Source organism: Mobula hypostoma, chromosome 13 (genome assembly GCF_963921235.1).
Source record: "Mobula hypostoma chromosome 13, sMobHyp1.1, whole genome shotgun sequence".
NCBI classification, from domain to species: Eukaryota; Metazoa; Chordata; class Chondrichthyes; order Myliobatiformes; family Myliobatidae; genus Mobula; species Mobula hypostoma.
In genome coordinates this window covers 80297712-80313662 of record NC_086109.1, presented here as the reverse complement: position 1 = coordinate 80313662, position 15951 = coordinate 80297712, and the positions used below count along the sequence as shown (strand labels likewise).

At 40.8% G+C, this 15951-nt stretch overlaps 1 protein-coding gene across 1 annotated transcript in view; it reads right to left on the bottom strand.

The window, feature by feature from the left end:
• Nucleotides 1–15951, bottom strand: part of LOC134355337 (cytosolic carboxypeptidase 4) — a 242630-nt gene that overhangs the window by 187586 nt on the left and 39093 nt on the right. Inside the window, exons 9-12 of the mRNA XM_063065098.1 lie at nucleotides 15716–15789; nucleotides 14042–14069; nucleotides 13009–13121; nucleotides 4343–4962 (exon numbers count right to left, since the gene is read on the bottom strand). Of these exons, the coding sequence (XP_062921168.1) occupies nucleotides 4343–4962; nucleotides 13009–13121; nucleotides 14042–14069; nucleotides 15716–15789 (835 nt within the window). The remainder of the gene's footprint in view (nucleotides 1–4342; nucleotides 4963–13008; nucleotides 13122–14041; nucleotides 14070–15715; nucleotides 15790–15951) is intronic.

Sequence of the window (15951 nt, the reverse complement as noted above, 5' to 3'; positions counted from 1 at the left end):
CCACCGAGATGCAACACTGAGCATCATAGGAAGTCATTCCTGCTTGTGGCCATCAAACTTTACAACTCCTCCCTTGGAGGGTCAGACACCCTGACCCAGTAGGCTGGTCCTGGACTTATTTCCATCTGACATAATTTACATATTATTATTTAATTATTTATGGTTTTATATTGCTATATTTATACTCTATTCTTGGTAGGTGCAACTGTAACGAAACCCAATTTCCCTCAGGATTAATAAATTATGTCTATCTTTCTATCTATCAAAAATGGACAAATTCGAGGTTTCATAGACAGTGAATACCAGATGATAATGATAAACAAAAAAAAAGCAGAAATGGTTGGCTACATCAGAAAGATAGATGCATTCGATTTCACTAGAGATAACTGGAATATGTACATTATACTGAGCAAATTGAGCAGTATTTTGAAGCAAATGAAATAACCAATTAGAAACAAGAATGAGTTTTGCTGAGTGTATTGGGTGGAAGGGTATATAATTTGTCTGCAAGTTTAACTGCTCAAGTCAAACCAGCTGAAATGAGTTTTGCTGAATATTGCAAAAATAATGCAGGAATATTTAGAACCGAAACCATTGTTGATTGCAGAATGCTTTAGATTTCATAAGCAGAATCAAAAGGAAGGGGAGTCCATTTCAGCATATCTGGCTGAATTGAAGTGATTGTCTGAACTTTGGCAGTTCAGTGACAGCCTTAATGATGCACTGAGAGATTGTTTAGTTTATGGAATGCTTACAAGAAAGCATTCAAAAAATGGCTCCTAACTGAAGCACAACTTAAATTTAAAAGAGCAGTTGAAATTGCTGTAGCAGTGGACACAACAGGCAGAGAAATAATTGAGATGCAGTCAGGAATGAATGTGAGTTTGAACAAAATTACGTCTAAATATAAATCTACCTGCCTGAACAAATTGTGGTACCGTTATAGCAGGGGCTCACGTACATGAGACCAATGCAGATTTAAAGGTGAAACACAGAAAATGCAACAAAGCAAGACACGAACAAAGAGTATGTTAGGCAGACAAAATTAAATGGACTGCACAGGAAAGAGAAAAAAAATAGAAAGTCAAGTTGCAGTTTCAAAAAGAGCACTAATCTGCGTACTGTTAATGAAATACCTGATAATGATGAGAGTGACAATGGACTGATAGCCTTGAGATTTACAATGTGAAAACAAACAACAGACAAGCAATATTGCTTACACCAAAAGTCAATGGAATATTAATTAAAATGCAATTTGTCACTGGTTCAGCTGTTTCAGCCATTCCACAAAATAAGTTTGAATGGCATTTCGAAGATACTAAAATGAAGCCCACAGATATCCAACTAAGAGCTTATATTAGAGAAAAGATAACTCTTATGGGAATTACATTTGTAACAATAAAATACAGTAAAAAAAACATGCCAAGTATGTGGTAAAAACAGGAGGGCCAGCAAAAAGGTCAACTGAGAGCAAATTTAAAAAGGTACTGGATGATGTCACAGCTGTGTTCAGGGATGACATTGAAAAACTCAAATATATCAAGCATAAAATAGTGTGAAATGAAAACGCTACTCCCAAGTTTTACAAACTCTGCCCGATTCTTTATACCATCTGTGATAAAGTAGCCAGTGAGCTGGATCACATGGAAGCTGAAGAAATATTTTCCAAGGTCAAGTGGAGCCTGTGGGCAACACCAGTGGTCTCAGTGGCCAAGAAGAATGGGTCTGTCAAGATTTATGGTGATCTTAAGGTCATCATCAATCCAGTACTGGAAGTAGATCAATACCTTCTACACAGGAAAAAGGATATTTTTGCAAAACTTTCTGGAGGGAAACATTTCAGCAAAGTGGACTTAGCTGAAACTTACCTACAGACGGAGATTAAGGAAGAATCCAAAGTGATTCTCACCATAAACATTCACAAAGGGCTTTATTGCTTTAATAGGCTTATTTCTAGAGTAGCATCTGCACCAGCACTCTGGCAGAAAGCTATGGACCAGGTGCTGAAAGGCTGCCCAGGCACTCATTGTCACCTGGATGACTTCATTGTTACCAGTGAGGATGACAAGGACCACTCCAAGCTCTCAAGACAGTGTTAAAAAGATTAGACAATTATGAGCTCAGAGTCATGACACAAACGAGTGTGAATTTTTAAAACCAACCATCTCTTACTGTAACACACATAAAAGTTGCTGGTGAACGCAGCAGGCCAGGCAGCATCTCTAGGAAGAGGTGCTGCCTGGCCTGCTGCATTCACCAGCAACTTTTATGTGTGTTGCTTGAATTTCCAGCATCTGCAGAATTCCTGTTGTTCGCATCTCTTACTGTGATCATTTCATCGACGCACAAGGATTACACAAATGTGCTGAAATAATTCAAACAGTGGTGGATGCCCCAAAGCCAAAGAATGTGTCACAGTTGTGGTCTTTTATGGGATTTGTCAATTACTATAACAGGTTCCTGCCAAAGCTGACTACAGCACTCCACCCCTTGAACTCATTACTACAGATCGGGAAGGACAGGCAATGAACAAAACAGCATGAAATGGCTCTCAGACATTGTACTTAAAGATTACGATCCACATCATCCATTGAAGCTTGCCTATGACCCCTCACCTTATAGGAAAGGTGCAATCATGTCACATGTTATGAGCAACGGAAGTGAAAGCCCCATAGCATTCGTACCCTTACTGCTGCAAAGAAAAATTACTCACAAATTGACAGAGAGGCTTTGAGTCTGGGTTGGGGTGTGAAATGTTTCAACCAGTACTTGTATGGGAGAGAGTTTACCCTCATTACTGATCATCAACTACTTGTGTCCATTTTCAATTCACAGAATGGTGTTCCATTAACAGCAGTAACATGAATACAGAGGTGCACTCTGTTTCTTGGAGGATACAATTACAAGTTTGAATTCAAGAGGACAGCTAATCATTTACCCTTGGAAAAGGAAATATCTGGAAATTTTATTGCACAGTATACTCCTCTTGACGTATTCTCCTCAATGCAAATTGAAAGTCTCCGGATTAAGGCAGAGAAGATACAGAGTGAAACTCCACACTGTCTCAGGTCTACATGGTCATGAAGAATGGCTGGAATGTGCAGCAGAAATTCCAGTTCCCCTGGTTTCACCAGTGATGGGATGATCTTACCCTTGATGGGGGTTGCCTTATGTGGAGATTGAGGATTGTTGTACCATCCAAGCTGAAAGATAAGTGTTGGAGGAGGTTCATGCCAGTCATCTAGGCATGGTCTAAATGAAAGCATTGGCTTGAAGCTTTGTCTTTGTCCATGCACAGTTTGGGATGCCAACACTTCAAGAGAAGATGCCAAGAACAGTGCCTCTTCATTCATAGGAATGGCCCACATTCCCCTAGCAGAGGATTCATGTAAGTTCTGCTGGACCATTCATGGGCTCAAATTCCTTGCTAGTAGTGGATGCAGCTACAAATGCAACTCAACTTGTATTTGTATATGTAATATTACATATACAAGTTGAGATGAACTCTATATTGACTTGGAGTTTATAGCTAAAGAGGGAGAAGTGTTGTATATTTAATATTTCAGTAATATTGTAAATATATTGTTAGATTAAGAATTATTTGTTATTTACACAATGCATTGCGGGTTATATGTAAAAGTACATAAATGGCAAACGTCATTACGCCACCACGTTATATATGCACAGCTCACTTAAAGAAAAACTAAGAACATACAAAGTTATTCCAGGCTCTGTGTTTTCCTTCAATTAGTTTTTATATTACAAAACATTACACAATGAACCCATGAACACCACCTCACAATTTCTGCAGGACTTATTTAATTTTTAATATACATTTCTTATTGTACTTTATAGTATATTTTATGTATTGTACTGTACTGCTGCTGCAAGACAACAAATTTCACAACACGTCAGTGATAAACCCAATTCTGACACTGAACAGACAATAGAGTGGTAGTGGTAAGCACTGGGGAGCAGCTGGTAGAGATTCCACTTCACAACACCAGCAACCAGGGTTCAATCCTGACCTCAGGTGTTATGCGAAGTTTGCATATATTCCCTGTAACAGCATGGGTTTCATCTGCCTGCTTCACTATTGGCCATTGTAAATTGTCCCTCAAGGGCAAGAGAAGAGAGTGGGGTTGATAAAATGGGATGAGTGGGACAAAGGAGCTTTTACCAACCTGCTTGTCTCCATGATACAGGAAGAATGGGGCATCCTTAGTTATGTTTGGCTGCATACTGCACAGGAGTAACAGGGATCACAGGGAATATTGGAATACCAGAGGGACATATCATCCTTAAAACGGTACAAAGTAACTTCATAGTATTAATGCCTTACCTTTGACCTCCACACCACTGACCCATCAGAGGCTCCTGATAGCGGGGTGGCGTATGACCCCAGTAATCTGGAAATGCCAGGGTTTTGTAATCACTTGCTGATTTGGTTTCCTCTGCTTTGATGGTATAAATATACGGGTCATGGAAGGGTGTTATTTCTTTACACATTTTTAAAAGCTTATTTGCAGTGTTCTCATTCTCATGTTTGCCACCAATGGCCCAGCTAGGATCGAAGGATCCGGCAGATTCGTCACCAGCAGTACTCTGAGCTTCAGTGTTCTGTAAATCTGTGTTTATTCTAGAAAGATCTACACCACCCCTCTGTATATTCAAACGGAGTTGGCTCATTTTATCTTTCGAATGGTTCGTTCTGCCCGGTTTAGCTGGGTGTGTGTAGTGATTCCTTGGCAGTCCTCTGGATCCATTCTCCCCGTCATTGCCAGATGGAGATGGAGATTTCTGACGGGTTCTTCTGCTCCTAAACGAGTTGTGTTGCCTCGGCAAAACTTCCCCAGCGCCGTCCTGGCCCCGCTCTCTGGAATCCTTCTGATGCAGGGCTGTGAAGAACGTAGAGCATGACGCATTGTCCTGACTGAGACTTAGGTCATCTGAGTCTGAATCCTGCAGTAATCAGAATATAAATATATTTTTAAAATTACTTAGAGAATCAAAAGAAAATTGTTGAAGAGTGATTTACTGCATGGTTTCTAGCAATATCTGGGACCTTAAAGTATTTAAGTTCGGAAAACAGCTCTGTCCATCTGTTGTTTTGTGTTCTTCTTGATTACCAAGGCAAAATAACTGGAAAACCACCAACAAACACCCTTTACCAGTGGCAGTACACCACTAGATAATAGCAGTAGCTGGTAAAGCAATGTACGAGATGTGTCAGACAAGTTTTCTTTCCTTTTAAATACAGAAATTTCTAGGACCCTGGACTACCAGGGGTGGTAGTGAAGGCAAATATAACAGACGTTTAAGAGGCTCTTAGACAAGTACATGAATGTGCAGAGAACAGAGGTATTGGGACATTGTGTACACAGAGTGAATTTGTCTAGTTAAGTGTTTAATTGGTTTGACATGACTTTGTCGGCCAAAGGGCCTGTTCATGTTGTACTCTCTTATGCTTGAGTCAAGGTTCAGGGTACGTTATCAAAGTATGAATGCAGTACGCAACTCTGAAATTCATTCTCTCCAGATAGCCATGAAATAAAGAAAACTATGGGACCCATTCAAAGAAAAACATACAGAATAGATACAGAGGAGATGTCAGGGGTAAGTTGATTTTTTTTACGCAGAGTGGTGAGTGTGGATACAATAGGGTCCTTTCAGAGACTCCTGGATAGGTACATGGAGCTTAGAAAAATGGAGGGCTATGGGTAACCCTGGGTAATTTATAAAGTAAATACATGTTCGGCACAGCATTGTGGGCCAAAGGGCTTGTATTGTGCTGTAGGTTTTCTATGTTTTTCTAAAAATACCAAACCCTTCCCCACCTCCACGCACAAAAAAGAAACAAACCATACAACATGTCATGAAACATGGTTCACTCAGTACTGAAAAGATACACACACACACACACTGCGTATACATACTCCAATCAAGTGATCTCAGCCTAATAAAAATACACAGAAGTTCATGGAGAATGATTTTAGAATGTCCTAAGAAAATTGTTGGCAATACATGGGATGTATGGGGGTCACAGAGAGAAAACAGGATCTGATAAAGGTTCTTGGTCTGAAATGTTGACTGCTTATTCCTTTCTATAGATGCCTGCTGACCTGTTATGTTCATCCAGCATTTTGTATTTGTTGCTGTGAATTTCTAGCATTTGCAGAATCTCTTGTGTTTATAGGCTACAGGTCAGAATCAGGTTTAATATCACCGGCATACGCTGTGAAATTTGTTGTCTTTGCGGCAGCGGTACAATGCACTACATAACAATATTTTAAAAATCGTGACTCACAGTAAGTATATTTATATTAAGTAGTTAAATCAAATAAATAGTGCAAAAATAGAAATTAAAAAATAGTGAGGTACTGTTCATGGGTTCAACGCCCACTCAGAAGTCGGATAGTAGAGGGGAAGCAGCTTTTCCTGACTGCTGATGTTTCAGCATTTACAGCATATGGACCATATATCGTTTGTTCTGGAGAGCAAATTGTTGTCCAAGGTAATCCAAGAACAATTCCATTAGGTTGCTTTCTCTTCACAGTCCCATATATTACTTTGCTCTGAGTATCTAACCATCTCTCCCACGCTCCTGCCTGGATTGCCTTACTTGCAGACCCCAGTCAGTTCGGATTGGCCAAAACATCTTCTCCACAATCTCCAACAGCACACTATGACTGTGTGTCTAAGCACAGCTCTAACACCATAAACAAGTTTGCAGATGACACCACTGTTGTGGGATCCATCAAAGGTGTCAGCCTGGAGGAGGGAGATTGAAAATTTGGCTGAGTGGTGTAATAACATCAACCTCTCACCCAATTTCAATAAGACCAAGGAACTGATTGTAAACGTCAGGAGAGGGAAACCAGAGGTCCATGAGCCAATAATCAGAGGATTAGAGGTGGAGAGGTGCATTAACCTTAAATTCCTGGTTGTCACTGTCTCAAAGAATCTGTCCTGGACCCATCATATAAATATAATTGCAAAGAAAGCACGACAGCGTCTCTACTTCCTCAGAAGTCTGTGGAGATTCAGCATGTCATCAAAAACATGGCCAGCTTCCATTGATGTGTGGTGGAAAGTGTGCTGACTGCCTGCATTACGGCCTGGTACGGGAACACCAATGCCTCTGAGCAGAAAATCCTACAAAAGGTAATGGATTCGGCCCAGTACATCACAGGTAAAGCCCTCCCAACCATTGAGCATATTAACGTGAAACATTGCCATAAAAAAGCAGCATCTGTCATCAAAGATCCTCACCGCCCAGACCATGCTCCTTTCTTGCTGCTACCATCAGGTAGAAGGTACACCCACCAGGGTCAAGAGCCTTTATTACCCTCAACTATCAGACTGTTGAACAAAAGGGGATATCTACACCCATTCTATTTCTGGTGCTCCCACAACCGATTGTCTCACCTTAAAGGCTCTTTATCTTGTTATTTCACGTTCTTGTTAGTTATTGCTATTTACTTATATTTGCATTTGCACAATTGGTTGTTCATTGATCCTGTTTACAGTTACTGTTCTATAGCTTTGCTAAGTATGCCCGTAGGAAGAAGAATGACAGGGTTGTATGTGATGACATGTATGGACTCTAATAATAATCTGTACTTGACTTTGACTTTGTTTCGGCAGTCCACTGGCCAGAACGCACAGAATTTCCCTTAACCAGTGTTCACACCACCAGAAGACAATAAGGAAATAAAAATATTCTTTTAACCAACCAGGGACATTTACCCAGAATTATCAGTTGCAGAAACGTCTGTGTCACTGTGATTGTTAGTGTAAGAAATCGTCGGTAAGATGCTACCAAACTTTTTTCCCTTTAACTTAATCTAATTAATTCTGATTAACGGACTCCACAATTGCGCTGCTTGGATTCATTATAAAGCAGTATAGCAAGCACTTAATTTAAGAATAAATGTTTTTGCAGGCAACAGTGAAACTAATCATGAAAACTATTTAAATGAATTTGACAGAATCCTCATCACAGACTCCCCATTGGACTAATTAATTTCCAACTCAATGACATTTTGCTTAGACAGATTTCTATATTATTCATTAATTTGAAAATAAAGTACCTCAATCTCACACTTCCTCAAATTATCATTTCCAAGTTAAAACAATATAACAGGGTGATGGGCAGCAGATCAGTATCCTGACAACAGATTTCAGCAGGTCAGTCATTGCTGTTGTCATGCAGTCCCAAAACAGGCAGACCAGAACGCCTCACTTCGATACAATTTCAACTCCAGGATTATGAGATTTACATTCTATTCAAGCAACCAGCTAATGTTATGCCCTGATTTGTAACTTCCACTTCATGGGAATTTCAGTGCCCTTGGTGACAATTACAACAGGTATCAATCATTAAAACACTCATCGAGACCAATGTTTCACTTTCTGGAATCAACCGCTACATTGCTTCCGCCATGGGTCTACTAGGCTGTTGCTGGAAGGTCAAATGGTGCAAATGGTTCTGTTGTTCCCAGAACTGCTTTCCCCAGAGAGTGGTGAATCTGTGGAATTCTCTGCCCAATGGGGAAAAGGTGGAGAGGAGTCCATGGCCAGATCAGCCACGATCTTATTAAATGGCAGAGCTGGCTCAGCGGGCCAGATGGCCAACTCCTGCTCCTACTTCTTAGGCTCTTTTGTTCTTTAATATCAGAGAATGTATACAGTATACCACCTGAAATTCTTACTCTTTGCAGACATCCACAAAACAGAAAAAAACCTAAAAAATGAATGACAGAAATATCAGAATCCCAAAGTACACCCCATGCATAAGCAGCAGCATTGACCCTCCCCTACCTGCACTCGCAAAAGTATCAACCACCCCCCACCATACAAGCAAAAGCCCCCAAAAAGACCTTGTTCTGGAGTCCATCAAAAACGACAGTCCATAACCCAGTACCGTAGTATTTCAGACAGGCTCTTCTTCTTCCCAGTTCCTCTAATTGTGGTATTCCACATGTCAAACCATTAAGGCTAATGGGAAAGCCTACAGAAAGTACAGCCCAGTCCATCACAGGAAAAGACCTGCCCACTACTGAGCACATCTGCAAGGAGCACTGCCACAAGAAAGCATCATCCGTAACCGAGGACCTCCCCCACCCCCACCATCCATACCATGCTCTCCTCTCGATGCTGCCATCAGGAAGAAGGTGCAGGAGCCTTGAGTCCCACACCCCCAGGTTCAGGAACAGTTATTTCCCTTCAACCATCATGCCCTTGATCTGATGTGGATAACTTCACTCACCTCAACACTGAACTGATTCCATGACCTATGGACCCACTTTCAAGGATTTTATAACTCATGTTCACAGGATTATTTATTTACTTGTTTATTATTATTCTGAGTTTTATTTTGTATTTGCACAGTTGGACTTCTTTTGTACATTGTTTTTTGTCAGTCTTTGCGTGCAGTTTAGACATTCTTTGCTTGTGTTCAGTTTTTAATTTATTCTATCGTATCTCTTTGTTCCTCTGAATGCCTGCAAAAAATTGCATCCCAGAGTAGCATATGGTGTCATATATGTACTTTGATAATAAATTTACTTTGAGCTTTTATTCAGGTATTGAGACAGGAGCTCCCAAACCAAGAGCTCTAACACCATGAAGGACAAGGGATCAGGCACAATGAAATGTTACCACCTCCAAGGCACACGCCATCCTGCATTAGAAACCATTCACCTGCTTTTCATCATTGCCAGGTTCAAGTGTCAGCCTCTGTGTTAAAAACAGGCCCACCTACAGCATTACTACAGAAAAAAAGTTGTGGTGTCTCAACCTGGCACTGCTATTTACTCCATTGCCAGTAAGGCATTGAGGTGACCAGGACCTAACCTCTCTGATAAGTGTTAAGCACATGCCCCAAAAGAGATGTTGGTTCCCTTTCAGAGCCTTGTGCAGTCAGACTGTCAAGCAACTGCTGGGAATTAAGTTCCCACCATCACAAGCCCCAGTACCCTCCTGGTGAGCTTTTCATTTAAATTTTGAGTGACTTTATCTTCTTACTTACATCCCTGCAGCTGACCACTTGCCAGAAACAACAGCTTAACAGCTGATTGAACTTGTCATCCCAGCAGCCTCCTACTAACTGGAAGGAGTAGTGGGAAGGAGTTCAAGGTTAAAAAAAGTACAGAGGAAGAAACGATTTCAACTATCTTTAGCAGAATTTCAAGATGATGGCAAGATCATCCAAGGATACATCAGCTAGTTGAGTGATGTCACAGCAACAACCTTTCACTACACATCAATGTAGTGAAAGACCAACGAACTGATTGTGGACTTCAGAAAGGGCAAGATGAGGGAACACGCACACACCAGTCCTTAGAGGGGTCAGAAGTGGAAAGAGTGAGCAATTTCAAGTTCCTGGGTGTCAACTTCACTGAGGGCCTATCCTGGACCCAATAGATCGATGCAGTTACAAATAAGGCACAACAGGTGCTAAATTTCATTCGGAGTTTGAGGAGATTTGGTATGTCACACTTGCAAATTTCTACAGATGTACTGTGGAGAGCACTCTAACTGGCTGTACCACCGTCTGGTATGGGGAGGGGGGGCACTACGCAGGATCAAAATAAGCTGCAGAAAGTTGTAAACTCTGTCGGATCCATCATGAGCAATAGCCTCCCCAGCATCGAAATAAGCAATCTTCAAGGATCAAAGTCTCAAAAAGGAGCCATCCGTCATTAAGGACCCCCATCACCCAGACAATGCTATCATCAGGGAGGATGTACAGGAACCTGAAGGCACACTTACTATAATTCACTGTTTTCATTATTATTTGTTGCAATGTATTGCTGCTGCATAACAACAAATTTCATGACACGTCGGTGATATTAAACCTGATTTTGATTCTGATATTCAGCTAAACAAAACTAGGACATTCCTCCAAGAACAGGGCAGAGGTTACACTACTGAGTTAATATTTGACTAATTTGCACATGAAACTCCTACTTAGAACAGCATTAAAAACTCTTGTAGTCACAGAATTTGTTCTACCCCCTTAAATGCTACTTCAATTAACAGTGGGGGAAATAAGGGATCCCAGCATCACACCTCCCAACTTCAACTCTGTTCAGTAAATTAATAAATCCCTATTCAAAAGTTGTGAGTGAATTGGAACATAATCAGGCAGTTTAAAAGTATTAAATACAACAGGAAGATGAGGAGGAATTTCTTTAGCCAGAGATTTGTGAGTCAGTGGAACTTGTTGCCGCAGGTTGCTGTGGAGGGCAACTTTACGTATATTTAAGGCAGAAGCTGATAGGTTCTTGATTGGTCAGGGCATGAAGGGATTGGGGGTGAGGTGGGGTGGGGGAAAGGCAGGAGATTGGAGCTGAGAGTTAAAATGGATCAGGCATGAAGGAATGGAGGAGCAGAGTGGATGGGCCAAATTACCTAATAATTCTGCTCCTATATCTCTTGGTCTACAACAGCTGAATTTTATGACATTTTGCATCCCCCCTCAACCCAAATAAGTTAAAACACCTAAATTATTCTGTTTAAAGAATACAATACTTTAAATTAGTATCATTTTGTGTACACATTTAGAGCAATTTCCTCCCTGGCTCACCTCCTGCTTCTGGATAGGTACAATTGTGGATGCTACCAATTAAATTCAACACTGCTGTAAAAAAAATGACATTTTAATTGTGTGTTTTAATGGTGGCAATCTCAAGAAGCAATTAAGTACAATGGTTTAGAGAATGAAAAGGAATTAAAAGAAGATTACAAAGAAAAGCAAACCATCCAAAGCAAAGGAGGGTCTTATGAAGACAAGCCAGAAAGTTTGTGAAATAGCGAGTGAGGATGGGGCACCTGGACTGGCCATATGAGCACAGAAAATGTAGAAGGAAACAGCAAGCTTGTCAAAATTTTGAAGAAATTATGTATGGGACATTGAATGGGACTAACTTTTTATGAAGTTCCTGGGAACTGAAAGTCAGTACTTCATATAAAAGAATGCATTAGTATAGCTGTTGGAGTGGAGGCCATCAGCCCTGACACTGGTGTAAGGTAAAATGTTAGAGGACATCTGAAGGATGGCATAATGCGTTTTATACAGAAACATTTATCAATCCTGGACAGTCAAAATGGTTCTATGCAAGGGGGTAATTTCTATTAAATTCAATAGATTACTTGAAGAAAAAAAAAACAGATTAAGCTGACAAGAAAAATATGACAATCATGTCATTTGGATTTCAGCCATGCAAGAATTCACTGTGTTGGCTGCTAAAACAAACAATGCATTTAACTGTAGGTTTCGATGTACATGTGATAAATAAATCTGTAATCTGAATCTGAATACAAGTCAGTGATAATAAATCCATTTCTGAATGGGCAATAAATCGTGTCCTTGGACATAATAATTACGTCCCAGGAATATATTTTTTATAAATCAAGTCAAGTCAAGTTTTTAATGTCATTTAACTATATACATGTATACCGTCAAACAAGACAACATTTTTCCGGAACAGGTGTGAAGCACAGTAAGACACATATAAAACACAATAATTTAGGAAAGTAAGAATAAAATCAGTTAAGAAATGGTCTGTTATATTATTATGTCTGTTTATATGTCCTTTTTCAGACTACCATGTTCAGTTGTGAGCAAATGAAGTGGATTGCACAGCAAGAAAAAGCAATATGATGGACTCACTTCACTGAGTAGCTGTGTTCAAACACTAATACAAAGCTAATATTGTCAGAGTTTACAACTTTATCTTGCTTCAAGGTTTTGTGATGTTCCCAGGAATAGATAATGACTTTAGGGTTGGGCATATCCATCCTGGGGTCCACGAACTCCTCAGATAATGGTAGGGGTCCATGGTATAGAAAGGTCAGGAACCCCTGCTCTAGTTGGAAACTAAAGCTTCTCCCATTTAGACTTCCAAACCACTAAAAACTCTGATCACTAAGAGCATGAAATATTTAATAACATGATTTAACATAGATAGCAATAACTGAGTGTTAGCACTATGAACTCACCCGAAAATACTCAAAGAGTTCTGGGCAAAACCTTTGGTACTGTTCCAACTCCTCCACAGGTCTGCCAAGTTCAGAGCTTGGCTTCAGTCTGGATAGATCTGTCTCTAGATCATCTTCCTTAAATAAATGAAATAATTTCAGGATTACACTTCATACTTGCACTTAAGTAATATCAAATTAGATTGAGATATCTCTAAGTGCATCCTGTAATTTTTCAGCACTGTTCTGGATGTGAACACTGGTCTCAGACATCACAGAAGCCATGAGATGAATAATTATTGAGATTTTACTTAAGACTAGAACTTGCTGCTCATTTTCAAGTAATGATATGGCCTATTTACCAGACACTGTGCCCAGTGGACGACTTATTTGTCTCTTCTGAAGGCTAATGCCATTGTGCCATAATGGCATTTGGTCCCTACCATTCTTAGTTTAAAAAACAGGTTTCAATGTTCTCAGCTGATTTCAACCACATGGCATTGCTTCATCTAATCTTAGTGTTCTCTCCAAAGAGTCATAACACTAAGGGAAGAAGATCATTCTCTTTAAAATGGTGTCTCTTTATTCCAAAACTATGACCCTAGTTCTAGTTAGCCCCCTAGGGAAACAGCCTCTTAGAGTCCACTCTGTTGTTTCTCCCTGAGAATCTCATAAGATTACCTGTACTTCTTATTAGTCTAAACTCCAATGAGTATAAGGCTAAACTGTTTAAATACTTTCTCACAAGAATTAATCTTGTGAGTCTCTGCTCTGCCTCCAGTACAAGTATATCCCCCCTTAGAGTCCAAAATAGTACATTATGTTCTGGAATTCACTCTCACCAGTGTTCTGCAAAGTTGCTTCACAACTCTCGGTATTTTTATTCTCTGCAACATTTTTATTCCTTCGCAACATTCCTAATTATCCATTGCATTTGCCAATGTTTTGTTTTAAATGCAAAGTCTCCCAAATCCCCTCTGTTGCACAATATTTTGGAGTCTCACCCCATTTAAATAATAGTTTGCTTTTACATTCTTCCTTCCAAAGTGAGTACCCTCATGCTCTCTCACGCTATCCGTACTCTATCTACCAACTTGCCTGTATTTCTTTGCCAGCTCTATGCTCCCCACAATCAGGTGAACTCTTGGCTTTGTATCATCAGTACAGGGAGAACGTACAAACTCCTTACAGAGAGTGGCAGGGTTGAACTCAGTTCATTGGCACTGTAATTTGGCACTGTAATAGCATTACGGTGACCGTATACTGCTGTGCTACCCCTAGTGATAACTGGATAACATCACATTCTGCATCTACTGGTTCCAACAACATTTAAAAGACTTTTATACATGTACAAGATTTAAAGGGATATGATCCAAACAGGGCCAAATAGCTTGGAGGAGGAAACTTGGTTAGTATGGATAGGTTGGCCCGAATGGCCTATTTCCGTACTGTATTACCTTATACAGTGTTTTGGCCAAGTGTTTAAGGCATTGGACTGGCGACCTGAAGGTCGTGAGTTCGAGCCCCAGCCGAGGGAACATGCTGTGTCCTTGAGCAAGGCACTTAATCACACAGTGCTCTGCGGCGACAGTGGTGCCAAGCTGTATGGGTCCTAATGTCCTTCCCTTGGACAGCATCATGTCGTGGAGAGGGGAGACTTGCAGCATGGGCAACTGCTGGTCTTCCATACAACCTTGCCCAGGCCTGCACCCTGGAGAGTGAAGACTTTCCAGGTGCAGATCCATGGTCTCACAAGACTAACGGATGCCTTTATTTATTTATTTATTTGGCATTTACAGGGAGGGGTAGCACATCTGATGAAGGGGCTTGACATGTCCATTCTAGGACAACAACTCGCCTTTGGACACTCAGCTCTCACCTGTGGCTCCAAGTAGCTGTTTGCATGCGACAGTGGCCACAGCCTGGTACTCCACTTCGGCAGGTGGGCTAAACCAGGTGAGGGTAGCTGGCGGCCTCATACCCCAGTGAGATAGAGACCATGCCTAAACTAGCATGCGAAGTCAACTCCGGAGCACTGGGTGGATGAGATCTACAGTGAGAAGCAATGGCGAGGAAGGAGGTACCGCAATGCTACATGGAGAGCAAAAGGCACGACAAGGCACAGAAGACGTCACAGTCATCCACTGCATCCAAGGAAGAGCCCAGTTTGTGTTGTGTGCTTGTACCGCTGGACCTGGACTTGAGGTCGAGAGAGTACAATGGCCTTTCCACTTTAAAAACTCGCCTGCGCAGGTTTCCTGTCATTGTCAGACATGATGGATAACCACCATTACTCTATAGCTAAAATAATTATTTAGAATTTCTTCCATCTCTCTTTGGTCCCCTTCCTTTATGAGGTGCTACTTGTCTGGCCTATACATGTCCCTCCTCCCCAAGAAAATGTCCTAATTCCTCAGGGATAAGAAACCCTACCTCCAACATCAACACTCCAGCCACATATTCACCTGCTTTATATTTCAGCAGAGCAGAAATTACTACCTTTGAGGTCATGACCTCTTTCCTATCACCTCAATCTCTGCAAGCAAGACTTCATACTTCTTCTACCAATGTTGCGGGCACCAAATGGACCACAAGCCCTGGCTGTGGATTTCTCATCATTTAGCCATTCAGCAGAGCCGGTGGGGGGGGGGGGCGACATGAAGGAATGTAAATGCTATTTGAAACAGCAGAGCATTTTTATAGACTTTATATCTTCATATTTCCTTACGTCTTCACTACAGCCAGGTTCTTCAATCTCATCTTCATCATCCTGTTCGTCATTTTCTCTAGCTGCAACAAACTCTGTAAAAAACACAGATCTGTCAGTCCTGTACCAGCACTTATCTCCACAAGTCATGCAGAGCTGATGATTACACTATCCAGCATTAGCCTTGCTCTTTGGAAATCTTAACATTTTTTCTGACAGTGATGTGATATTTCATAGCCACAGGGCCCCATGCTTAC